This window comes from Coffea arabica, chromosome 7c (genome assembly GCF_036785885.1).
Source record: "Coffea arabica cultivar ET-39 chromosome 7c, Coffea Arabica ET-39 HiFi, whole genome shotgun sequence".
Classification (NCBI taxonomy): Eukaryota; Viridiplantae; Streptophyta; class Magnoliopsida; order Gentianales; family Rubiaceae; genus Coffea; species Coffea arabica.
In genome coordinates this window covers 7,065,153-7,090,706 of record NC_092322.1, presented here as the reverse complement: position 1 = coordinate 7,090,706, position 25,554 = coordinate 7,065,153, and the positions used below count along the sequence as shown (strand labels likewise).

Sequence of the window (25,554 nt, the reverse complement as noted above, 5' to 3'; positions counted from 1 at the left end):
CCAAAGGCACTTGATTCCTTGGGAGACTGTCAATTTATTTTTGCCTTGCCTTCGTTCTCAAGGCACATTCATTACCTCGTATTCCTGTTTTAGATTTGTGTTTCCTTGCAAAGTGATTGCTTCCTTGACAGTCTCCTACACTTTTGGAGGGACCCGTCTCAACTTTTGCCCGTGCTATTACTTATTCATTTACTTTTACAATAATCGAGATTCGAGAATCTCAAAACAAAGCCCTGAGCATTATTTTTTTTTTATCAAATTCGAAATGAACTGACCAAGTTGTCATTGCACTAATAAAATTTTTTGCGATCATCATACTCACCATATGAAACTTCCCCCCTCCATCCCAAAATTTGCTTTATTTACAGATCGCCCACCAATACAGTTCTTACATCGACAGGAAAATTCGAACACGCGACCTTTTTGTAAAAAAATGATCCGTCCTTGTCAAGTGAGTCAGCTTGTATTGACCCCAAATTTTGCTTTCACTCCTGAGGCTTGGAGCTTCTTCCTACCTTGTCACTATTTCTCCGGGGGGGGGGGGGGAAGAAGAAAAAAAAAAAACTCATTCATTGGAAATGCACCAATTTTCCTAAGATCCTTCTTCAATCGGATTGATGGGCTACTGTGTGAAATTGAAATCTTAGACAACATGATTGTGAAGCAAAACATAATTGAGGCGAGTTTATGTGCCCCACTTGTACATGTACAGCTGAACAACCATCTTAATTAGGGTCAGCTTAATGATATCTCGTGTCAATGAAAAGCCAACCCAAGAAAGACCACAGTAGAGTGTCTCAATCCTTCATGATCCTCATAGAGTGTCACCCAACGGCTAAATCTAAACAAATGGTTAATACTTTTCCTTTATATATTTTTAGTTTTGTTTAGAAGAGACTCCAAGGCTTACACGGGGAAATGGGAAACCCGAAAGGAGATTCTATACCTGATGAAATGGTTCATTTTCTTTTTTCTCTTTAGATGATAAGTGTTCGAGTTTCCTACTAGTTTGCTTCAACAGAGAGAGAGCAATATTTGGACCAATGCACGAACCCTTGAATGCTTTTCATTGTCAAAACCTTATATCATGGCCTCCTGGGACCATTGACAAGATAAAAGTTGGGCCAGCATTTCTCGACCAACCACCACAATCAGTACTGATGGAGATCCAGACCCTATTGTGCCACCGACAGCAGGTGTCCAAGTTATCTGCATATCAAAGCAACCAAGCAACCTCCTAAATCAAAGGCTTTCTCAGATTTTCTATGATATTTTCCAAGATCTATTGTTAGGCAAATACCACAGTGATTCACAAGATTATTTGTTTTGTTTTAGTAACTTTTAATGGGGAGACTATTCCAAGCCATGCTAGGCTAGCGTTATTGGTTTTGTGGAGTGCCAACCGAAGAAGTCCGCTTATATAGCACTTAAGTTTATCTAACATCTAATTTCGAATTAGATTCATGTATCCTTTTACATTTGCTTGTGTGTGTGTGTGTGTGTGTTTTTTTTCTTCGTAAGCTCAAGTTGTTTGTGCGTTTGAGCTATGCCAATGCACAAGTTTGCGCTCGAAAAATGTCCTTATTATTCTCCTACCATTACAAATGTGCCTAATGTTTTAGTCCATGGGTTTCAGCTCATAGTTTCTTCCAAAATCAAGATTATTAAGTCGGAGGAGGGTTGAATTAGATGATAAGGTGAGAAAAATTGTAAGTAAAAAGTTCCGGATCCAATATCCGGAAAAAAAAGGGAGAGAGAGAAATATTATCAAACTAAAAAATTTATAAGCACGCATTAAGAGTTTTTGGCCTGATGGCCCATTAACCTTTCCAAGAATTAAAGGTCCGCCAATTTATGCTGAATGACGTCAACAATTCTCCCGTCTATTGGGCTTATCTGCATCAGTTTTTTTGGCCCATCTCACAAGCTAAAGATAAAATGCGAAAGCCTTTGCATCTTCCCCGCCAACTCGTCCTCCACCCGCCACCCCCGCCCGCTTTTCCAACTTAAACGGTCAAATCTGGAAAAAAAAAAAAAAAGAAAACCCATCGAATACTTGGGGGAAAACTATCCCTGAAATGCTTCACCGTTGCAAGTCCCTTCCTAGCAAATTTTCTGCAGCTATAATCAGGAGAAGCTTTCTCATCCAACAAATTCGCTCGAAATCAAGCCGTCGTTTCAACATCAGAGACTCGGATAAAGAAGATGACGAGGATGACTACGATAACAATCTCGGAAGCGACGTTAAAGTTTCAGAGAAACATTTACAGCTATTCAAAAGCCGGGGACAACATCTCCTCACTAACCCGCGAGTCCTCGATACTATTGTCAGGAAATCCAATATAAAACCCAATGACACCGTTTTAGAAATCGGACCCGGCACCGGAAATCTGACTTTGAAGCTGCTTGAAGTTGCGGAGAAAGTTAATGCTATCGAAATCGACAAGCGCATGGTCGAAATTCTTCACAAGAAAGTCGCTGAGCGAGGATTTGAAGACCGGTTGACTGTGAGATACAATGATCAGCTGTTTGATGTAATGCCTCAGAGGAGTTTTTTTTAAGCTGATTTCATGCTATTTTCTGTTTAGGTAATACGTGATGACGCACTGAAGGTTGATTTTCCACAATTTGATCTCGTGGTAGCTAATATTCCCTATGGGATATCCTCGCGTTTGGTAGCGAAGTTCGTGTTTGGCGGGAGTAAGTTCAGGAGTGCAACACTTTTACTTCAGAAAGAGTTTGCTAGGAGGCTGTTAGCCGATCCTGGTGAACCAGAGTATAACCGGTTAGCGGCGAATGTGAAGCTGGTGGCAGACGTGGAGTTTGTTATGGACGTAAGCAAGAGGGACTTTTTGCCTGTTCCTAAGATTGATTCTTCGGTGATCAAGATCTGGCCTAAAGAGGACGTTCCAAGTGTTGATTTGATGGAATGGTGGGCGTTTACACGGATGTGCTTTAGCAAGAAAAATAAGACACTCGGTGCGATATTTAAGAAGAAGAGGAAGTTGATGGAGCTGATGAAGCTGTCGCAAACTGATGGGAGTTTCCATGGTGATGATGAAAAGGAAGTTGAGCTGAATGCAGAAAGTGAAGATGAACATGAAGATGACAAAAATGAAATGGAGACGAATTTGGCAATGGGCTATAAGAAAGGGATGAGCTCGTTTAAAGAGAAAGTCGTGGAAATCATTAGATCTGGAGGAGTGGAGAGCAAGAGGCCTTCAAAGCTATCAAATGAGGAATTGCTGCATTTGCTCTCCGTGTTTAATCAAGCTGGTATACATTTTCATGATCAAGCAGAGGTCAAGGATGCAAACAATGCAAAATACTATGACAAATTGATAACGACTTTTATTAAATACGAGTTGACTCCAAACTAAGTTGGAGCAGAGGGCTGTGATAATCACTGCTGAACTGACCCCTTTTTTTAAAAAAAAAAAAAAAAAAATTTCACTCCTCATAGTTGGCGTCTGAACTACTATTATATATTGTTTCAAGTACCCATGATGGATCTGAACTCCTTTCGTTAAACTACTTGTGCTGCGGTTGACATCCAAGTTCTAGATGTCATTGAGTACTTTGGATCCCAGGGGTTTGATACCATACGAAAGTTCCACAGGATAAACATTGCATCTTCCTGCATTCATAAAAGACTATGCGATTGTTCTGAAATTGCAATTTGCAAAGTCCCAAGCTGACATTTTTCTGGGATTAAATAGTTGTGTGCATGAGAAGTATTTGGCTTCGTCTCTGCGAGCTAAAGGAATCCAGGTTTTAATATTCTCTTTTCAAGCAGCAACAAACATTGAATAGCATCCTGACTAGGCTTTGAGGAGCAAAAATTAATCTGGATCTTGCAAAACATAGAGCTATAATCGAGCCCTTACCCTGTGTCTTAGTAAACTGTGTGTTAATCCTTAGAGGTAAAAATTCGGTTTGTGAGACCATTTATAGTACAAAACTTATCAATTATGTGTCAAACTATTATTTACTCGCATTACAAATAATTTCTCAACGCGTCATTTTATCTCTCATACATGACAATTTATAAAGTACTATTGTAATTATTCCAAGTAATATTTCAATTAAGCTCCTATCCAAAATATTTTATTTATATTGTTATTTTATTTTATTCATTTATGTTTCTTAAGTCGTAACCTTCTAACGTTAGTTTGGGAAGAGCATCTTAACGACGTCGTCTTCTGCTGGCTCCCGCAAACTAAGAAGCAAGGTAGCCGTCAAATCTGCTATAGAGAACAGCACCAACCTCGTAAAACTTTACTCCGCTCAGGCGTAAAATCATGGGTCTCGGAGCCCTACGATCCATAATTCGACCCGTATCGCGGACTCTCTTGTCAACCCGTACAACCTTCGCTCTTGCTCCCCAACGAATCGCGGCCATCTCCTCTCCCTTTCCGGCATCTGAGCTCCATTTCCGCCACCACTTGGGCTCCTTCCACCGGAATCTTCCATTCAATCCGTCATCTTCCGCTTTCCACAGCTTAACGGACACCCGATACCCCAAACGACGCCCCAGTGACAAGCCTCATCGTAAAAGAGCTCAATTAAAACCCCCAGGTCACATTTTCATCTTCCCCATTCCTAGGGTTTAGGGTTTAAGTTTTAGTTTCAAATTTTAATTACAAATTGGTGCTATTTTGGGGATAAGAAAATGTACACCTCGTAATTTAAAAGCTAACTGAAATTTTGATGCTTTTTGGGTGAATTTTATTTGCGGATATTAGGGCCTTATGCTTGGGTGAAATATGTACCTGGAGAACCAATAGCTGGAAAACAACCCAATGAAGGAAGTGTGAAGCGAAGAAATGAGAAAAAGCGGATTAAGCTGCACCGTGCGTTTATACTGGTAAAGTCTTAAGCTTCATTTTCTTGGTAATCAGTAACTTTTTTTTTTGTTTGGAGCTCAATTAAGTTTGTTAATCTGCTTGATATATGGTTTTCTGCGTTCAATCTTCTAACCAAATCTGATCTTTTTTGTGGGTGACTATTTTATATTCTGGCCTAACTAGGAGTACGGATTAACTGAAATCCGATATGGAACTTGTAAAATGCAATGTCTGTGTAAAATGATGTATTTAATTATGATGACAATGTGTGAACATTTTCATGATGTTCATCAAGGTAACCTGATTAAATTATTCTGGATTGGGAAAATAGATGGGAAAGAACTAATTCAAGAGAAATGCCTTGTTAAACTGTTTCTCTTGAACAAGTTTATGCGCAACAAACTATCTTGTTCTCTTTGCTCTCGAGTGGGTTACAAATAGGATCTGGTGATTAAAGCTGGCTTTTGATTGATGACAGTGAAAATTTGCTGCTTCACGAAATTCTATAGTTAGCTGATGGTGCTTGCAGACATCTTTAGGCCTTATAATCTCATTTGTGATCTAATGGACTGTTGTCATTTGAAATGGTTCTTCTCTTTTCTGCTCTATAATCTGTCTTAATGTTGTAAATTTTATCAGGTTTGGCTATTTTGAGATTCTGCCAAAACTTGTGTGGTTTTCACTGAATTTTTTATTTATTACTTAGAAAAAATAACTTACTGTACTGGCTAAGGCATAATATTGTTGACGTTTGCATTTCCCTTTTATGATATTCTTAATCATGGACAGGCTGAAAAGAAGAAGCGTAAAGCTCAGTTACAAGAGGCCAAAAGAAAGAAAATGATAAAGAGGGTGGAGCGGAAAATGGCTGCAGTAGCAAGGGAAAGAGCATGGGCACAAAGGTTGGTAGAGCTTCAGCAGATTGAGGAAGAGAAGAAGGCAACAATGGCTTGACATTCTAGCATTTTGTAGTTTTTGTGCCGGGAAGAAGATGAAAGTTGAAATTGCATTTATCTGTTCAGTGTAAGCTTTACTTTACACACTACCTACTATAGTTGTAGTTCATGACTCCTTTATTTTGACATCTGTTGTCCTTTTCTTTCTTTTTACCCTTGTTTTGGATTTTCAACGGCTAGTACAAGCTCTTATTTATAATTCAAAGAGCATGTTGCTCGTCGTCTCCAGTGATCTTCCTGCAAGTGTATTAAAAAATTCTGTAAAAATCTATTGTCTCCGTCATTTTAGAAATTGTTGTTCCCTAAAAAATGCAGTAAACATATGTTGCCTCCTTGTTAATGGAAATTTCTTATTCACTAAAAAGTGTGAATCTTAAAATATCACATATTAACGGAATAGTTATTAGCTTCTCTTGCACAGGATTGTAAAACTTCATACTCAAATTCTTGATATACCCCACTGCTATGGCTTAGTAAAACTTTGGACCATTCCTTTTCAAGCTTGTCCCATCCATCCTTATAGGCAATCCTAGTGAGCTCAAGTGGATTGCTGAAGTTTTCAAATTATGTTGCTGTTACATTGTTGAATTTTTAGATTATGGGAAGATAGCTTCTATTATGCCTGGTAAAGAATTGAGCTGGGATTCAGTGCGGTGAAACGCATTGAGTTAAAAGCTTATTCATGGTCTACTTTTGCAACGAAATGCTTGAATTCCCCCATCAGGAGTTATAGGCAATGGGCATGTGCACATATGCATTACAAGGGGTGCTAGTGTCATTTGAATTGGATAATAGCGCTTGCATACATGGTATTGGCATCTAGACGAAAAGGGGGATTTTATGGAGCCGTGGAATGCTTTGCCCTGATTTGAGACTTGAGGCACCGTAGGGAAAGAGGAACAAAGGGGGGAAAGGAAGGAAAACCTCTGACTTTAACTCGGCTATGACACTGGAAATCAACATGGTTAATGGAGATCGGTTGGCATGAACATCAAATAATGTACTGTTTTCAGTTAAAGGGAAGGAATCAAGTTATTATGTTTGTAAGTTGCTACCCAAAAAGGTGCACAATGCAAGCAACATCATGATCCTTATGCCTACCGATAATGCTCAATTTAACTATGTCTCACTAATTACTCACAGAAAGAAAAACGATACTAAATCGGATTGGTATTTCATCTTCGAACCTTGTACTAACACAAATGAATTATTGTAATGTGTGGTTGGTTGAAGAATTAGTAGATGGTCTGCAGTTTCAATGACATGATATTCACTACAAGAAAACGGGCTTTTTGCAACGCTTTTGCTGTGGCACAAGGAGAAAGTGCGGTAAATAAGCAGCAAATTTCAATTTGTGCTGCAAATTTCACAACGGTTCCTAATTTTTACATAAAAATGACATAGTTTTAATAAAACCCATAAAAGATAGTTTCCTAGCACAATCCACGTATTGATCCCTTGTAAAAAGGTATCGATAAGCCCCCAAAAGCAGGAAGGGGTTTATCTTTTAGTAAAGGCACCCTGAAATAAATTATATTTGTTTCAAATATTTTCAGGTCACATGTCCTTTCTTGATAATAAGTTCAGGGTGCCTTCACATGAGCTAGATCCATTCCCTTATTTTTCGATAATAATAGAATGTATTCCAGAAAGTAGCAAGTCTTCCTATTCGCTTTTCCTTATCGATGAAGTAAAAGGTGAAGGAGAACGCCAGTCCCTACTCGTCATATTCCCCAGCTCAAATCTGGGCCAACTCGATCCGCGTCCACCTAGCACCAGCGGCAGGGCAGCCGCTCTTCCGGCCCCAAAATCAGTCCTCCTCGCACGCATTAGCACACAACGATCTCTTTTTCTTTGGAATCCTCCGCCGCACTCCAAATCCAAGCTATTTTTCCTACAGAACTTTTGATTGCAGATCTATCTACTCTACTCACTCCTTTTCCTCTGTCTCGCTCCAACTGGTAATATTGCTATCTTTTTTTCTTTTTTTTTAATGAATCGATGTTTTTACATCTAGAGACTTGTTAGGGTTTCGAGTTCGGATCATGTTTCTTAGCATATGCTATTGTATCTTTTCTTGTCTGCTCTGACTATGTAATGTCATAACGAATGTTTCTTCTATGGAATTTATCTGCAGTTAATCTAGATTGGATGAGAAAGACAAGGATATTACTCATCTGGAAATCACTTAACAATCAACAGTAGATTTTACTCTTGGTTTCTGTACTAGTAAAATGCGTGCCATGGACTAGATTTGCACGCTTGACATGATTTTCCAAATAGGTTGGCACAGATGCTAGTGCATCTTTATCTGGTTTGCTCTGGAAGTAGAGCTTGCATGTTGCGTTTATGTAACGTCATAACAAAATTTCCTTCTATGGCATTTATCTGAAGTCAATCAAGGTTGGATGTGAAAGACAGAGGATGTTACTCTTCTGAAAATCACTGAACAATCAGCAGTAGATTGTAATAGGCACTAACAGAGGAATGACTGTTATACTCTCAGGTTAGTGGGCTAGTAAAATGAGTGCCTTGGACTAGACTTGCATGCTTCATGACTGTGATTTTCCAAATGGTTGGGCACAGTTTATTGGTAAATTTTTATTGCAGCAGCAAACTATGTTTATCGGATGCACTTGAAAAACAAGATTGTGAGAAGAGGCCTAACCTCCTGAAGTGCATTCTCAAAGTCCTATAGAAAACCAAAACCACAAAAAGATATTATTCCTTTCATCCTTCAGGTTATTAAAGTTCCATTTTTAAACTGTACAAGGAGGCAGTGCAGCGAGATTTATGTATTCCTAGATAGGTTCTGTTCTTTAATTTTCTCTATGTGCTGTAAATTACCTTCACTGTTACGGGCCTCATATCCTCCTTTTTCAGCTTTGTGATTTCAAATCCCTGAGTAAGTGCCTCTCTCAGAGGGCCCATTGAAGCAGCCTTCACTAAGTTCTTCATGTAAGTGTTTCTTGCAATTAGGAATTTGTAAGACAATCTAGCTCCCCTGATTTATCTATGTTTCTTTTTCTTGCAAACAGAACACTGGTTTGCATATTGACATAAATTCACCACATTCTTTTGGCATTGAGAAGTTGGGTTAACTATTAACATCGCATTCCACTATGAGCATAGCAAACTGGGATGCACATGCTGCACTTTATTTTTTATTTTTTTTGCATGTTAATAAATTTGCTATTTTTCAATTCTGTTTATAAGGTCTCTTTTCTTGCCTTCTCAATCTTGTTTCTTGTAGAATGGATGATAGGTCTTGGATCTTTATTGAAGACCGAGTCAATAATCCGTACTTTGAAAAGTGTCTGAATGACTTCCTTAAATTTGCCTACAAAAAGAAGGAGGTTGGGAGTAGAATATATTGCCCATGTAGGCGATGTAAAAACTCATAACGAAGAAAGAAAGAAACTGTGCGTGCACATGTAACAATGAAGGGGTTTTTGACCACTTATACAAATTGGATTTATCATGGTGAAGATCCATGGGACTTCAATCAAGAAAATATGAACAATGGAGTGTTTAGGCGCATTGAAAATGATGACATGAATGAATTGATACACGAAACACTTGGAAGAACACTTGAAGAGAATTCTAACATAAATTTAGAAGAACTTAGAGGAGCCTGTGATGAAGAGACTAATAAGTTTTTTAAGTTGCTGAAGCATGCCGAAACAGAGTTATACCCTGGATGTAAAAATTTTACTCTTCTATCATTTGTCATCAAGTTGTTGCATGTCAAGTCTCTTTGTCGATGGAGCAACAACTCAATGACAATATTACTGGAGCTTCTCAAGGAAGTTTTTCCTGAGAATGAATTATTTCCAAGCTCTTATCGTGATGCTTGGAAGATTGTTAAAGACTTGGGTCTTAGCTACCATAAAATTCATGCATGCCCCAATGATTGCTTGATTTATTGGAAGGAGACAGAACATGAAACCTTTTGCAGAAAGTGTGGAACTCCTAGGTATAAGCAAATTGTAAAACAATCCGATGATTCAAGTGAACAAGCTAACAAAGTTCCAGCAAAGCTTGTTCGCTATTTTCCTTTGAAACCACGTCTCCAAAGGCTGTTCATGTCATCAAAGACTGCTTCATTAATGAGATGGCATGAAGAGGAGTGCATCAAGGATGGAAAATTGAGGCATCCGGCAGACTCTTTAGCTTGGAAGCATTTTAATGACCGGCACCCAAGCTTTGCTAGTGATCCTCGCAATGTTCGTGTTGGACTTGCAGCGGATGGATTTAACCCATTCAAGATAATAATGACTTTGAACAAAGTCCCATATGTAGGTATAATTAGAAAAGATTGAATGTATTCTTTCAGTTACCGTATTGGGTGGATAATTTGCTTCCACATAATCTGGATATAATGCATATTGAGAAGAATTTCTTGGAGAATCTCTTGTGGACACTGTTGGGGATGGGCAAGACAAATGATGACATTAATGCTCGATATGATCTAAAAGAAATGGGGATAAGAAAGGCACTTCACCCACAATCTAAGGGTGACAAAGTGTTTCTTCCACCTGCATGCTTCACAATGAGCAAAGATGAAAAAGAAATTTTTTGTAATGTGCTAAAAACTGTCAAGGTCCCTGATGGTTATGCATCAAACATTTCGAGGTGTGTGAATATTAAAGAACGACAAATCTCTGGGTTAAAGAGTCATGATTGTCACATATTAATGCAACAATTGTTATCCATTGCTGTGATAAGAATATTGCCTAAACATGTTTGCAGAATTATCATTGAGTTACGAGATATATTTAGGCAATTATACTCGAAAGTGCTTACTGTAGCAGATTGTGAAACTTTGGAGGACTGTACTCCACTGGCCCTTTGTGAACTTGAGAAGATGTTTCCACCTCCATTTTTCAATATCATGGAGCATTTGCTTGTTCACTTGCCTGAAGAGGCGAAACTTGGTGGACCATTTCAATTTCGGTCTATGTATCCTATTGAGAGGTAAAAGATTATCAACTTAATCTATGTACATTGAAAAATCACCACCGATATTAATATAAATTCTATGCATAGGTATCTGTGTACTTTGAAAAATTATGTACGGAGTCGAAGTCACCCTGAAGGTTCAATAGCAGAGGGCTACTTGGCGGAAGAATGTATGGCATTCTGTTCCATGTACTTGGACAATATTGAATCAAAGTTGAATCGCCCACCTAGGAACTATGAAGATGAATATTTAAATAGACAGATTGGCCGTCCCTTAGGAAAAGAAGAGGTCATCTATTTAGATGATGTCTCTTGGGTTCAAGCTCATCGTTATGTTCTTGGAAATCTTGAAACTGTTGATCCTTTTCGCAGGTAAGTTCACAGTTTATCAAACTTAATCAATAACTCATGAATTATTGCTTTCATTAAAGTATTTAATGACTAATGTAGGGACCATAAGCATTTGCTAAAACTGGAAAAACCACGCATGTCAAACTATGAAAGGGAGAAAATTCATAGTGAAACATTTTACAAGTGGTTTAAGAAGCATGTAAGTTTTAAATTCAGTAGTGAATTTAATTGAGCTTCATTTTCATATATTTAATATTCTCTAGAGTTAACATACAATAACAGTTTTTGTTCAAAACTTGTAGGTTGCAGATTTGGAAAAATCTAATAGTTGCCATGATTATTATAAAGAAATTGCTTATTTGGCTGCTGGTCCTGATAAGTGGGCAAAAAGCTATTCTGGTTACATTGTTAATGGTTTTCGTTTCCATACTAAGAAGCGTGAGATGAGAAGGCAAACTCAAAATAGTGGTGTATTTGTGAATGCTAGTGCCAATAGTTTCGCTAGTACAAAGGATAAGAACCCTATATCTGGAATTTTAGAATACTATGGGGTCTTAGTGGATATTGTTGAGTTGAGATACTCAAATGACATTAAATTTGTGATGTTCAAGTGTGATTGGGTTGATAACGTCATTGGAATGAAACAAGATGAACACAACTTCACACTTGTTAACTTTGATCATATATTGTACAAGCAAAACACGAAGAATGATGAGCCTTTCATCCTGGCCTCTCAAGCACAGCAAGCTTGGTATGCTCGGGATGCATTGGAACCTGAATGGAATATAGTTGTCAAGATGACCCCTCGAGATCTTTTCATTATTGATCCAGAAATTAACATATGTGAAGATATCCAGGATGAGCATTCTGCTTGGCAACATGTTAATAACAATAATTCTGAGGATAGTAATGTTTCATGGGTTAGGGAAGGTGTTGATGGAGTTATACTTGATGCACAAACTACAAAATCCAAGGCACACGTTGCTGAAGTTGATGATGGATTCTTCTCTGATGAGGATAATCTTGGGATTGACAATACGATTGATGATACAAGTGATGATGATGATTTTTTTGATAAAGCCCAACAAGGAGACAAGGCTGATGATTGACTCTAATTTTGGAATATAATCCTAACATTTTGTTAGATGAAGTTTAGATATGCCAATATTAGATGAAGTTACTGATTAGTATGAAAAATATTAATTGTGGGATCATTTTCACTGCCTTGGATGTCAATTTATAATTCCTTATGTTCATATTAGTCTCCTTGATAACCTGCATTCTACTTTTTTTTTAGCAGGTTGGTAATGCTGGATTTACCTTATGTTCAATTTATGATTCCTTATGTTCATATTAGCAAGTTGGTAATGTTGGTTTCATTGGGTTATAGTTCCTTAATATGTATATGTTCTTTGTGTTTGCAGATTTTAGAAACTTAAACTCCAAAAGTAAGATGATACAACACTCTCTTGCTGAATTATGTGATTGGTTTCTGAAAAAAGCCAGTAAAATTAATCATCTTACTTAACTTTGCCTTCAAAAATCAGAAGCTGCTTTTATAGGTTTTCCATGGCACCAAGTAAGAAGGGGCCCCACAAAGTTGTTGGGCCAATGTCCGGAGCGCATATTGAGTCCACTAATAGTTTGAACCCTGTTTCACAGTCAAGCTCTCAATCTTATCAGACTTGCCCCAGTCATTATTCAAAGCCTCCAGCACATAAATTCATTGGGGCAATGCCTGGAATACGCATAGACCCTACATCTAGCTCAAACTCTGTTTCTCGACCTAATTGTCAAGCGAAATCACATGACTCCAATTCAAATTCAAACTCAGCTTCTAGCTTTATTGCTGCTTCTCAGTTCAACTCTAAAGCCAATTCACATCAGTTGAACTCCAAGGCTGATTCTCAACTAAATTCCCATCCTAATTCACATATCGGTCAAGGCTTTCATTCTCAACCACTAGTAGACCATCGTGAGCAACCAGATTCCTTTGATAACAATGATTCTGAAGCTGGATCAGGTTCTTCATATGATTCAGAAGACATAGAGGATGTCTTTGATGGTACTTTTGATGATGATGATTCTAGTGAAGAAAGTCGGTTGGAAAAGAAAAGATTACCACAAATAGTTTTGAGTCTAGCATTCCTTATTATAAGCTTTGTATAATATTCATAAAAAAAATTATATGAATCACAATTTTTTCTTTTGTATGTGTATGTGTTTTTTGTACACAGGAGACAATAGTGGTAGAGGACTAGCCAGACGAAGTGCTGGTTGGGGTGGTGGAAAGAAATTGGAGTTAGTTTGGAATGCACGGGGTCAAGTAATTGGTCCTAATGCTACACAGTATATAAGTCAAGTAGGAATCTTAGTAAAGGATGGTAATAAATTACCACTCACGTACACAGATTGGAGGGCCATGCCTGAAGGATCTAAGGAGAGATTTTGGGAAGATATTAAGGTATTTTGACTCACTATCAAAGTTAGCAACATTTTTTTTCTTTTTATTTCATACAATCTTGTAGCTTGTGAATGTTTAAACTTTTGTTTTGTAATTTTTGATAGAGAAATACAAATATTGATGATACATGCAAGAAAGTACAAATGATAAGGGTCAGCAAATTGTGGAGAAATTGGAAATCAAAAGTCAAGAGCATGTATTTCACTCCTTATAGGAGGCACAGGTCATGGCTATTAGCACACTGTCCTGCAAGAGTTGAGGAGGATCAATGGCCTATTTTGGTTGATTATTGGAGCTCAGAAGATGTCAAGGCATGTATTTATTGTCACATCTCCTTTGCTTTTGAATTAAATTCTAGTGCTATTATGATTTTGATGTGTTGTTAACTACCTTTTTCTGTTTTGTACATAATTAGAAGCAAAGCAAGATTAATAGCAAGAATCGAAAAAAATAAAAGATGCCACATCGAACAGGGCGAAAAGATCATGTGAACCTCAGGGAAGAGGTATATTAAATTCTAATGCTTATGTTTCTAGCAATTTTTTCTGGAACATAGTCTTATTTAGAAATATTAACACTTTAGTTTGTACATTGAATATGTGGCAGCTTCGGATTAAAACTGGAAAAGAGCCTTCGAAACTAGACGTTTTTATTCATTCAAGACAAGGAAAACAAATGGATGAGTTGACTTCACAAACAATTGTAAGAATAGCTTTTAGTCATTTTTTATTGGTTTTACTTCATAAATAATTCTTTCTGTTGTCTGTTTTTCAATTTAGGCAACTATGAATGAGGAAATACAAAAACTGCCAGAGACATCCAGGGATGATAATTTTGTGAAAGATATACTCTATGAAAATATTCTTGGACCTGAAAAACCAGGTCGTCTTCGAACTTATGGGGTAGGTGCGACTCCAAAAGACGTGTATAGGATGTCAGATAACATGAATGCTGGACAAAAGAAAGCATTTGAGGATGCAGTGAATGAGAAAGTGGAAATCATACGTGGTGAACTACGAGAAGAAATGAATTCGAAATTGGCAGATTTTAAGGAGGAGTTGATTGCTCAATTTGAAGCAAGAATGGTTTGGGATAACTATTTGGTTAAATATTATAGTTTTTCTAATTTTTTTATTGCTTTAGTTACTATTGATCTTTGTTCCTCCAGAGGGCATCCACATGTGACTTGGCATCACTCCAAAGAAAAGAAATGAATGCAGCAAAACAATCTCATATTTCGAACTCATTAGAGGTTGTATATTAATTCATACAATTCGATTTTGTGTTCAAACTCTCTGAAATATCAGCAGCTATGGCCTGATTTTCTTTTCTTCACACTTTGTTGATAATGTAACAGGTTGGTGATAGAATGAACAGGGAAGTTGGAACAAATGATGCTGAAATGTACAAGGAAGTTGGAACAAATGATGCTGAAATAAACAAGTGTGAAATGAATAAAAAAGTTTCTTCAATTGCTGATATTCTTGAGGTATAGTATGCGTACTTTGAGTTGGTCCTTCTATAGAAGACCAATTTTGCTGAGTTCCTTGTTGATATTGAATTGTGCATGACTTCCTTGTTGATGACTATTTGTGCGTGAGCTCCTTGTTGATATTTAATTGACTAGTCTTTTGTTATACCAGAACCATCATACAAAGAAGAAAAGGAGCAGGACTACTTGCAAACGACTTGCTTGAGGTACTGGAAAAGTTTCTGGAAATAACTCTATTCTGTCAAGTTTTCCATTGAGTATTTGTATGATTGGGAAGACGAGCTGTTTTTGTTAAGATTTAGCCAGCTATTTATGGGACATAATGTAGTAGAAGTGGTCTTAATTTTCAGTATCTGTGAACAGCCACGGATTTAAGGGGGGGCTGGTGGGGGCTTAAGCCCCCCCCAAGCCGCCGGAAAACCCCCTATATATAGGGGATTCCGGCGGCCATTGGTTTAGATTTTGGTAATAATACTAACTGGAAGAAATCCCTAGTATGAAAGTCGTAAGGTGAAATTCTAGAGAAGAATTGAAGCGGGGGTTAATTTATATGCTAGTATATGATCAGATAGCTTTGGATTTGAGCGAGGACATCAGCATTGGGAATGTCTTTTTATACTTGGCCGAGTGAGAACGAGACAAGAAGGTTCCTGGCTAAGAGGATGAAGAATTCATGGGCAATATGCCAGCTTGATAACGCGACGTTAAATTAATGGATGGGTGTGGTGCTTTCATTATTTGGGTGCTTCTTAACTGGCCTGGTCCCCAAAGTGGACATTGACCTTTTGTATGGAATTTATGGCAATTGAGGTGGTTTCCAGTCTGTGCAGAATTGAGTAGTAATGCTGGATGGGCAGCCTAAAGTCAAGAAAGTTCCAAATATCCAGCTTTGTTTAGTTTGAGTACGTCAAGTCTTTGCCCACTGCAAATGGAACTTCTCAAAGTCTTTCCCATTCTCTCTTTTGGAGACCTTATTACATTTTGTGAATGAATTTGAAGTTTTAGCAGTTATTGCTTAGTCTAAGTGGCATGGATCACAATTGGATCAAGACTGTATTCTGTACACAAGCTAGACACATAGTACATTGTAATGTTCTTTTCTGTTGTTCAACTTGTCATTATTTTTCTATTCCTGAGTAAACCATCTGTGTTTACTTTTCCTCTCAAGCAGGTGTTAAGCTTTACAAAGTCGTCATATTTTACCAAACTGAAAAAAAAATGCACTTTTAGTTCTCAAGATTTAAAAGTTAAAATAAATTACTATTTCTAGTTCTCAACCTTAAAAAAAAAAAGAATTGAATTATTCGAGTGCAACAACTACCAATACTTCAAGTGTTAATCAATAACAAATTTTTGGGTATGTATAATTATATGTTTTTATTATTTTTATAATTATTGATTCTAAATTTTACTTATTAAATATATTTATTTCGTCACAAAAAAAATTTTTTAATACACTTCAGCCCCCCCAAAAATAAATTTCTGGCTCCGTCCCTGTCTGTGAAAAGGTTGAATTACAAATTCCGTTTCAGTATCTATTGTTATATTAACGTTTTCTTCATGCTTAATGGGCTGGGGTTATATGAGCAGGGGACTAATAGAATACACTTTGCAGCCCTGGACTTGATGGTACATTGGAAGCATGCGGATTGGGAGATATGAAGATGTTTTTGAGAGATGTATGATGAAGTGCTGTACTTTTGAATTCAAGCACATTTTGGAATATATGAAACATCTTGTAATTGGAGCGAACAATATTAAATGATAAAGTTTGTAGAATTTGACTAAAACAATGTATGGTACTTTATTCTAGTGTATTGTGGAACTATATTTTGTTATAATATTCGATTTTAGGATGTTTGAGCATGATAATTATTGTACCATGAAAAAATTGATTTCTGGTCTTTATATTGGTGACTTTTTTGCGACGCAAGTTTTTGTCGCATGACATTGTGGACATTTTGTAGCGCATTTTTTGTGCCGCAAGTAGAGTTGTGACACTCAAATTGGCGTCGCAAAGAGTGATGCAAATGCATGTGACATGTTGAAAAATTGTGTCGTTTTCTTTTGTAACGGCTACTTTTGTGGCACAATTTAATTCCGTCACATTTGTGCCGCAAAAAGGTTTTCGCGGCGGTTTTTGGACTTTTTGCAGCATATTTCTGGCGTCGTGAAAAGTCAGTTTTCTTGTAGTGATTCCCGTTTGAACTAGCAGTTGCGGGCTGTCTACAATTCAGCTGGAATTTCTTGGCCTACATTGACCTATATTTGTTCCAATCAGTCCGCATACAAATCTTAGATCTAAAGGGCAGGATAAAAAGTAGACAGATTTAGCGATTGAGCCAAAATAATCTACAATAACTCTTGTATTGACTGCTGAAAATAACCTATGTCAGCTGTAGTTTGAAGTTTCCAGCAATTTAGGCCGTACTAGGCATTAAAGCACGAGCATAATCATGCAAATGCCCTACAACGTATTGTTTATCGGGTAGACAGGGATGAAGGTTAAAGCTATAACATCATTAAACCAATGTTTGCAAAAGATGAAACGTGGGCGTGTTCGTATTTTACTATCAATAAGAGAATTCTGTTGGTAAACGATCTGTAAAAATTTTTATAAGCGACTTATGATTTCAAGGCATATCCTGATCAAAGATGATAATTGGAATCGAACTCATTTAAACTTTTTTGTACCAAAAAAAAAAGAGACTTTTTTCACCCAAAAAAAAAAGGGAGAGATGCAGGATTGTCGTCGTTCGATTACCAGACACTGTCGATGTACCAGCAGAGCACATGTTGGACGTGGTAGAGGACCACCATGCACCTTCATCCATTCTTATCAAAGAAGAAGAAGAAAATATAGATTTTCATGCCATGATGGCTCTGATGATAAAGGTCAGAAATCATAACCCCACTCCACTTGCAGGCTTAACTAATCAGTTTTCTATCAGGGCCCAGGGAGAAGAAAACCCTTCTTCAATCAAAAGAAAGACAGTGACCCCGGAACAAACTCAATGATATGTACTTACAATAGAGAAGTCATATGCCATTTGTCTTACAAGTCACGAAGATAAATATCATTACTCCAACGCTCTAGGATTGCAGTAAAATTTAGATTGATCAAAACGCTTAAAATCTCGGGGAGATGTGCTACAGGTAGTAATAATTGATATAGTCTCATCTTGTAAGGCCTGTGGTTGCGGGGGATGACCCTTGCCTTAGGTTTATGGTTATCCAACCGTCTTTTTTTTTTTTTTTTCCTTTCTTTCATCATTTGATCTCTCTTTCATTATGCGCTTACTAGGGGTGTGATGGTGATCGGCAGCTTCCGTTTCAGTCTGACGAATGGAAAATAGGTAATGTCATCATCTTCGGCCACCCATCTGCAAGGGAGAAAATGAAAGATCGTGTTAGCTGCCGTTACTTTCAGTATTCACCCGTCACCACCTTAGCCACCTAATGCAATAAGAAACCATAGTGCCACTGCTAAAAGTTTTAGGGGTAGCATCCGCATGTGACTCTCTCAAGTCTCAACTATCTATTTGTCACAGGAAGTTTTAAAAAAAATAATAATAAAAAGGAAAGAAAGAAGACGAAGAAAATGACCTGTATGTTGTAACAAGATGATGAAGGAAAATAGCAATTTCGAGCCTCGACAGTTCTAAACCGGGACACAGCCTCTGGCCACCACCAAATGGTGTAAATGTGTTGCTGTTAACCGAAGCTCCTGTTTTCTACCAACCAATGCCCAAAAAAAAATGTTGATTAGAATGGTATCCAGACCAAAGAATCTTTTTGTTTCGTCTCCATGTTGACATTTTGCACGGGCGACATCAAAATGATGCTCTGATTGATAATTGAAAGTTGTAAAGAGGAAGTCATTGAACTGGTAACAAGACAGATAATCGGACAAGACACGTATACCTCCCATCTGCAGGGATTAAATTCATAGGGGTTTTCATAGTTTGCTTCGTCCATGTGAAGTGAACTGAAGGATGTCAAGACACACCATCCTCTTGGTATCAAGTGGCCTGGGAAAAGAACCCCCACAACCTAAATTAGCATTTTCCTGACGAGAATTTGTGAAGGGAAAAAAAAAAAAAGGGTAGTGTACAACCTGCTTTTGGCAAACGACACGTCCATAAAAGTAAAGAGAGCTACATACCTTTAATTTTCACGTCTTTTACTGCTTCCCTCCAAACTGCATTCACGATATTGCCCATTCGCAGAGTTTCACTGATGACCTGAAGTGACCAAAAGAAGAAAAGAACAAGATACTTGAATATTGCAATTCTTTAAAAAAAAAAAAAAAAGAATGTTCCCTTTCTTCATTTTGGCGGGTCTAGACTCTATTGGTTACATGGTACAGCGACTCAGCAACTTACATTCTGGGTAAATGGGAGCGAGACATAATCAGTCCAATAATATTCATCACCCGACTTAGCCTTTTGCCGCTTCAGTTCCATGTTCTCCTCCTGCCCAAGTGATAAGAGGTTACAACTTACAAGAAGCACACACTACTTAAATTTGGAAGGGAGGCTTAATTTGTTTGATAAGAGTAGTGTTTTTCCTAATAATTATTTTGATTAATTATTATAGCATTTTTTATAATGTGATGTGATACATTTAAAATAAAAAATGATTAATAATATAAAAAAATAAATTAAAAAATATATTTATAATACGAGTGAAACATTTTTTGAAAAAATTCGCTACCCAAACATATTAGTTGTAAGAAACTTGCAGTAGTACCCGGAAAGAAAGAAGGAAATCTTGAAAGAAATTTGTAGTAGTACCTAGACCGAAAGAAGGCTGACACCGACCAAAAGAAGGCTGACACCGAAAAAGAAAGAAAGAAGCCTCCCCTCCAAAAAAAAAAAGAAAAAAGAAAAAATAGCTAGTGAAAAAAGCCACCATTTTTTTTGGAAAAAAAAAAGTCACTACTTGACGGACAAAAATAATAGTATAAAATAGTAAGGAAAAAAAAAGGAGCTTAGGCCTTAGTGTTTTAAAAAATATATAAGGTAAAAAAATAATTACAAATTGTGCTCACAAAAAATGGTTTAAGAATTTTTCTAAAGGACAAAAAAAATCCAAAGAAGGTACGTAGTTGTAAGATTGGTCCACCGGCTGACAGCCGTTCAATCCAAATCGTACGGCTAGAATAAGTCCAAACAGACCATGGTGGGGCCGACGAGCATTTCCCCACGTGTGGGGGGCGCTCGTGTGTCTGATTGAAAATGACATTTGAAAGTCAATCGAGTACGACAATCATAAAGTGAAGTTGACATCCAATGGCCCACTGGAAGCTCGTGGATCTAGTTGATCCCAGCCGTAGGATTACCCAGAACCTCATCCTCCTATCCGTCGATTGAAAAAACAATCGTAAAATCCAAGCTAGCGCCAGCCACGGTACAAAGAAGAAAAAATCTAGTACTGGTACATACCAGCAATCGGGCTAGCACGACGGGGCTGTCACTCAAGAACTTGACTGCTAGCGTCAAAGCCGTCGGAACAGTCTCTTCACCGGGAATCATCAACTCTATGACGTTCTCACCTATCGAATCCAACGGCAGCCGTGGCTGAGCCTCCTCTGCTGCTGATGATTCAAACGTGTCGCGCAATAATACATCAATTACGTCATTCAGCAGCCCATTCATTCCTTGTTTTTCTTCCAAAGCAGCCATCTTTCTTTGCCGTATTATGCTTCTAACCACCTTCAACATCCTGTCTTTAGCCTGCATGGACCCTAATAATATTCACGTGCAAACCCTACCAATGACTAACTTCAAATTCAGCAACCAATTTTTTTTATAAAAAAAAAAAAAATCTATGAATGGTCAAATATACTGCGTTGCGTTATATATTTCCAACGTAAATAATTAAACCGTTGGAAATATTAATTAGATGGATGGATGCATGCATGCAATTGCAATTGCAATTGCAATTGCATATATAGGATGCGTTTGTACCTTCAAAGATTTGTACAACCTCGTTCCAGGAAGTTTAACGGGCAAAGAAATCAAGCCTTTGCAGTATTCTTCAAATTCCGTTCTCAACAAATTCAAATCTTCACCCCGGCCGACGCTCATCAAAGTTTTTACCATGACTTCAAATGCAATCTGAAACATTAACCATGGTTTTATTTAATCGTCCTCAAGTACAATAATTGTTTAAAGAAACAGGTACCTCTGTCTTTGTGGCGAGGATTCAAACCAAAAAAAAAAAAAAGACAATAATAATAGATACCTACCTTCCTGCTTTCTTCTTGGAGGTAAATTCGTCGGTCCTGTTTTTGCATCCAGGTTGAGAAGACATGTCGAACGGATTCTTCTATGTCTCGAGTGACTTGAGCCTTGAACTGGGGTGACCTCAGGAAGCCTCCGATGAGCGCATGCAGCCTTTTCTGCAGAGGTCCATTAATGTGCAATATTGAATACTTGCCCAGCAGTTCGGAGATGGATTTTGGATAATGAGGAATGAAAGCGTTCCCTTGATTCTGCAGAACAACCTTGTTCACCTCCGGGTCTGTTGACACGATTATGGCTTTGCCTAAGATATGTGTTCTGAACACCTTCCCGTACCTGGTCACACCGGTGTACGTGTTTGCATAAGTCATATTTATATTTATATTTTTTTTTTTGGTTTCTATCACGAATACGTTATTTTTTTTGAAAAAAATTATTTTATTTACATTCTGTGTATGACAAAAAATCGTTATAGTAATTATTTTTTTAAAAAAAAGAAAATTCCACATCACACCCAAGCACTATTAATTTCAGCAGTCAAATCTGCCACAACCAGTACGTGTACAATTTAACGTCAAGCTCTTCGCTACTCGTATCACTCTCTCCTTCTGCAGTTCATGAAATGAAGCCAAAAACCTCCTCAGTCAGGGTAGCGTGACTCCACTCCAGCCAAAAATAAAAAATAAAAAATTCCTTACAGTCGATGGGCAGATGTCTTAATCCAATTTACCCTTCGTTTCAGACAATTTCCTCAAATTGCAAGACACGCGCAGTCTGATAGCGATGCAACGATGATTAGTCAAGGTAAATGGACAAAGGGAGATTATTCCTAACAATGGTACAGGCAATATAACCCTCTACTTTCGCATTAAAGATTATGGAGCCCCTTCGTCAAAAGAGGACTATTTATACAAGAATTCTAACAAAATATACATGTGATTTCTTGGTTAATTTGTAAAAGAACTCCAACAATGTATATATATATATATATCTATCTATATATATATAGAGAGAGAGAGAGAGAGAGATAGAGAGACAAAAAAAAAAAAAAAGAATTGATGATTCGCTAAACAAAGGCCTCAATATTGGATGGACTATATATATATATATATCTTCGATTGGATGACCTAAGAACGAGCTGTGGGGTTTTTTGTGTCTTATCGGAGAGAGGGCATGAATGTTAATGTTTTAGCAGCTGTATCATCCATCAATTATAGAAAAGGCTGGAGTGATAGATATATCGTAATGCTACAAACGTATGACAATGAACACACACGTGAATATGGGTTCTGTGTGGAACCTATGCAACATCAATGGATATGATCGATCATCCATCAACGCAAGCCAGCCAACCGTATAGTCACTTGCAATACACATACATATATATATATATTTTTTTTAAAAAAAAAAAAAAAACTCCATCCGTATCACAATCTTCTGGAAAAGCAATTGTCGGCAAATTATTAATAATAAATCCAAAAAAAAAAAAAACATAAAGCTTAGAGAAAATTTCATAGTATCACAAACAAGTAACTTTACCACGCCAACAACTAGCAATGATGGATGAAGCCATTTTATCAATTTGAGACTCGTAAAAGCACGCACTCTGTGTCTTCTCGTGCTAATCATGCGATAATAAGACAATTACTATACACATCCACATACACATACACATACATAAAGGTGAGTAGGAAACAAGAAGGTAAAGGATCTTTTGACGTTTCCGAGTCACTACTGACTTTATTTCTACTATTTTCTAATTTACCTGCTGTTATTACCATATATCCGCCGAATTATTTTAGGCACATACAGATGGAAAGTAAAGGATATATACATATTTCATTTTTATTTCCTACTTGGATTAATTGACAGGGTCCTGATCCAGAATGGCACCGCACCACCAACAAAAAAAAAACAATAACATGTTTTTTCTTTTTTGATTTTCTTTCGTTAATTGTGCAAATCCACTACATTCCACTGCATTTTTTTTTAAAAAAAAAAAAAAAAACAAGTGCTATATCCAATCCAACAGCCTAAAAGAACTAGTCTATTACTTCAAATGGTCCTGCAAAGTAGCAGTAGTAGTTTCGTTTATGAAAGTAACAAAACAAGACCTCCCCTCTAACATATTATTAGGTACCATACAAATCTGGTGATTGTCTTCTTACTTCGTTTCCTTTTCTCTTTCTAGAATTGAAGGGCTATCGCAAATCAAATAGTACGTTACTTAAGTTACCTGCTGGCCTAACCTTTTAAAAAATTTTAAAGACAATTTTAAATTACCAAAAAAAAAATTTGTAAATTCCGCATTTTAACTCTGAAGTAATTGGACATCTTTTCATTACGATCAGTTTCATTGATTGCACAAAACTGAAAAAAAAAAAAAAATATATATATATATATATATATATCACATAACATAAAAGTTCTGTTAGGAAGCCTTGCTTGGATTGCTGTTTTCTCTCAAAAAATTACATCGTTTTCGTGATCATATTTCTTTTTTATCTTTTTTTTCTTATATACATCAAATCATAACAGTAATTTTTCCACGAAAAAATCATGAAAAATACAATCCAAACACAACTAGACTAGAAGGAATATTTGTTTTTTTTCACATAGTACCGTCAGGTGTTAGAAAATTTTTGAGTGAGCGGTCTAAATACTCAACCACAAGTCGAAATTAATGGATTCTTATTTCCCAAAGATCTAGATGTAAAAATTTTCTTAAACTGCACATATCCAAAGTAAAAAAACCACATGAATGATGAAACTTGTAATACAAAACTTAAAGTCTTGCTTGGAACTGTTGCCCTTTCCAGCAAATCATCGGAGATTGTAAAGAATCCTCTTCAAAACGAATTTTTAACAATTTCAACCACACTGCATGTGCCAATAATATACAAAAAAGCAAAAAGAATAGCTTACTCTAGAAGAAAATGATAATTAAGTCACAAGAAAAGAAGATCATGGTAAATTATGCGAAAATTATGGAAGCAAGAAGAAGGCTTACAGGGCCGCCCGTTTCTCCATGAAGCTGACAGGGCGAGAAGAGTAACCACAAGCTATGAAGTCGAGAGTTTCGCCAAGAAGAGGCCAGCCTGAACTTCCTCTAGGAATCCAATTTTTCTTCTCTCTCTCTTCCTTATTTTTCCTCATCACCTTATACAAACAGAACACTGACACAACTATACCAATCAAAACCCATGTCATTTTCACCTAGATATACGCTTATTAAGGATTCTTTTTTTTTTTTTTTTTTTCAAAAGGAAGAAAGAAAGAAAGAAAAGAACTTGTGTGTTTTTTCGGAAGATTTTTTTTGGTTCGCAAGTAGTTCCAATTCCTTTTCTGAGCTGAACCGCTTTAAAGAATCAGAACGCCAAGACTGGCTTTTTCACAGAGTACTCAGAGTACTGATGCAGCATCTCCATTTATAGTTGTAGCTAGTACATAAATGAATGATTTTGTGGCATAAATAGAGAGAGAAAGCGGTGTGGAGAGATGGAGAGAGGGGGGATGAGGGGGGGGGGAGAGAGAGAGAGAGGGGGGCGCAGGGTGCGCCTGCGTGTCTGTCTTCAGGAAATTAAATGAGAGGAGTAAATAGTGAATCTTTAGTTGTATGTGCGAAGATCTTATGGGATTACTTTTCCATAAATGAAGAAGGCCATTCTGATTGAGCAATGGGGGTATGACAACTTATCCTTTTTTTTTGTCTCTACCCCTTCGAAAGAAACTATGGATGTGTTTGGATTGCTTTCTTCTGACATAATATTTTCCAGTGTCATAAATATATTTTTTAATTTATTTTTTATATTTTAAATTATATTTTTATTATATATATATATTAAATTATAAAAAATATTATAGTAATTATTTATCTGCGGCCTAACCTTTTCTTTCGTGAATCAGTTGCAAAATCCAAGTGAAAGCTTTTGTGATTTGAATCGCATCACGCTTTTCACAATAGACACTAATTTTTTTTTCTCTTTTCTTTCAAAAAAGATACTAGTATTTTCTTTTTTGCTTTTTTTTTTATGTGTGTGTGTGTCAAATCAATAGACACTAGTCTGTGTGTTTTATGGGGCATTTGCAAATTTGTGTTACTATTACTTACTACCATCATCTCGGGATGGAAAAAATAATCATTGCAATCGGTACACAAAGTCAAATTTTGACACCTAATCGTGTCTGAATTTCCGCTAAAGTGTCTATAATTTAGGAAAAAAGCACATAGTCA

At 37.0% G+C, this 25,554-nt stretch overlaps 4 protein-coding genes across 11 annotated transcripts; 3 read left to right on the top strand and 1 right to left on the bottom strand.

Moving 5' to 3' along the window:
- Positions 1-1,975: 1,975 nt before the first annotated feature.
- Positions 1,976-3,460, top strand: LOC113698530 (ribosomal RNA small subunit methyltransferase, mitochondrial). Its single transcript, XM_027218378.2, has 2 exons — positions 1,976-2,507; positions 2,589-3,460. The coding sequence occupies exons 1-2, from the start codon at positions 2,079-2,081 to the stop codon at positions 3,378-3,380; spliced, it is 1,221 nt and encodes a 406-aa protein (XP_027074179.1). The 5' UTR covers positions 1,976-2,078; the 3' UTR covers positions 3,381-3,460.
- Positions 3,461-4,200: 740 nt separating this feature from the next.
- LOC113698196 (uncharacterized) lies at positions 4,201-6,095 on the top strand. Its single transcript, XM_027217913.2, has 3 exons — positions 4,201-4,578; positions 4,746-4,867; positions 5,637-6,095. Exons 1-3 carry the CDS (start codon positions 4,302-4,304, stop codon positions 5,799-5,801), a joined length of 564 nt encoding a protein of 187 aa, XP_027073714.1. The 5' UTR covers positions 4,201-4,301; the 3' UTR covers positions 5,802-6,095.
- A 992-nt stretch (positions 6,096-7,087) lies between these two features.
- On the top strand, positions 7,088-16,928 carry LOC113698129 (uncharacterized). 8 transcript variants are annotated; one of them, XM_072057472.1, is made up of 10 exons: positions 11,003-11,137; positions 13,354-13,580; positions 13,685-13,891; positions 13,996-14,085; positions 14,187-14,282; positions 14,360-14,665; positions 14,749-14,832; positions 14,938-15,069; positions 15,224-15,278; positions 16,663-16,928. In XM_072057472.1, exons 4-9 carry the CDS (start codon positions 14,038-14,040, stop codon positions 15,275-15,277), a joined length of 720 nt encoding a protein of 239 aa, XP_071913573.1. In that variant the 5' UTR covers positions 11,003-11,137; positions 13,354-13,580; positions 13,685-13,891; positions 13,996-14,037; the 3' UTR covers position 15,278; positions 16,663-16,928. The 8 variants fall into 8 exon arrangements, 6 of the variants coding, with proteins under 6 accessions (XP_071913572.1, XP_071913573.1, XP_027073640.2 ...); XM_027217839.2 differs by having other exon boundaries at positions 11,005-11,315; XM_027217838.2 differs by lacking the exon at positions 11,003-11,137 and having other exon boundaries at positions 12,233-13,580; positions 16,688-16,928.
- A 1,139-nt stretch (positions 16,929-18,067) lies between these two features.
- LOC113698968 (3-epi-6-deoxocathasterone 23-monooxygenase CYP90C1) lies at positions 18,068-24,854 on the bottom strand. Its single transcript, XM_027218964.2, has 9 exons — positions 24,331-24,854; positions 21,326-21,656; positions 21,045-21,194; positions 20,520-20,810; positions 19,458-19,547; positions 19,238-19,316; positions 18,997-19,103; positions 18,679-18,806; positions 18,068-18,455 (listed from the first exon to the last, which is right to left on the bottom strand). The coding sequence occupies exons 1-9, from the start codon at positions 24,528-24,530 to the stop codon at positions 18,362-18,364; spliced, it is 1,470 nt and encodes a 489-aa protein (XP_027074765.1). The 5' UTR covers positions 24,531-24,854; the 3' UTR covers positions 18,068-18,361.
- Between the last annotated feature and the right edge of the window lie 700 nt (positions 24,855-25,554).

Coding starts and splice junctions, on each gene's coding strand:
- LOC113698530 (XM_027218378.2), top strand. CDS start 2,079: ATGCTTCACCGTTGCAAGTCCCTTCCTAGCAAATTTTCTGCAGCTATA. Junction 2,508..2,588: donor GATTTGAAGACCGGTTGACT/GTGAGATACAAT, acceptor TTTTCTGTTTAG/GTAATACGTGATGACGCACT.
- LOC113698196 (XM_027217913.2), top strand. CDS start 4,302: ATGGGTCTCGGAGCCCTACGATCCATAATTCGACCCGTATCGCGGACT. Junction 4,579..4,745: donor AGCTCAATTAAAACCCCCAG/GTCACATTTTCA, acceptor TGCGGATATTAG/GGCCTTATGCTTGGGTGAAA. Junction 4,868..5,636: donor TGCACCGTGCGTTTATACTG/GTAAAGTCTTAA, acceptor AATCATGGACAG/GCTGAAAAGAAGAAGCGTAA.
- LOC113698129 (XM_072057471.1), top strand. CDS start 10,671: ATGTTTCCACCTCCATTTTTCAATATCATGGAGCATTTGCTTGTTCAC. Junction 10,781..10,852: donor TCTATGTATCCTATTGAGAG/GTAAAAGATTAT, acceptor TTCTATGCATAG/GTATCTGTGTACTTTGAAAA. Junction 11,316..11,418: donor ACAAGTGGTTTAAGAAGCAT/GTAAGTTTTAAA, acceptor CAAAACTTGTAG/GTTGCAGATTTGGAAAAATC.
- LOC113698968 (XM_027218964.2), bottom strand. CDS start 24,530: ATGACATGGGTTTTGATTGGTATAGTTGTGTCAGTGTTCTGTTTGTAT. Junction 21,195..21,325: donor TCCAAGAAGAAAGCAGGAAG/GTAGGTATCTAT, acceptor TTAATGTTTCAG/ATTGCATTTGAAGTCATGGT. Junction 19,317..19,457: donor CGCTCCCATTTACCCAGAAT/GTAAGTTGCTGA, acceptor TGGTCACTTCAG/GTCATCAGTGAAACTCTGCG.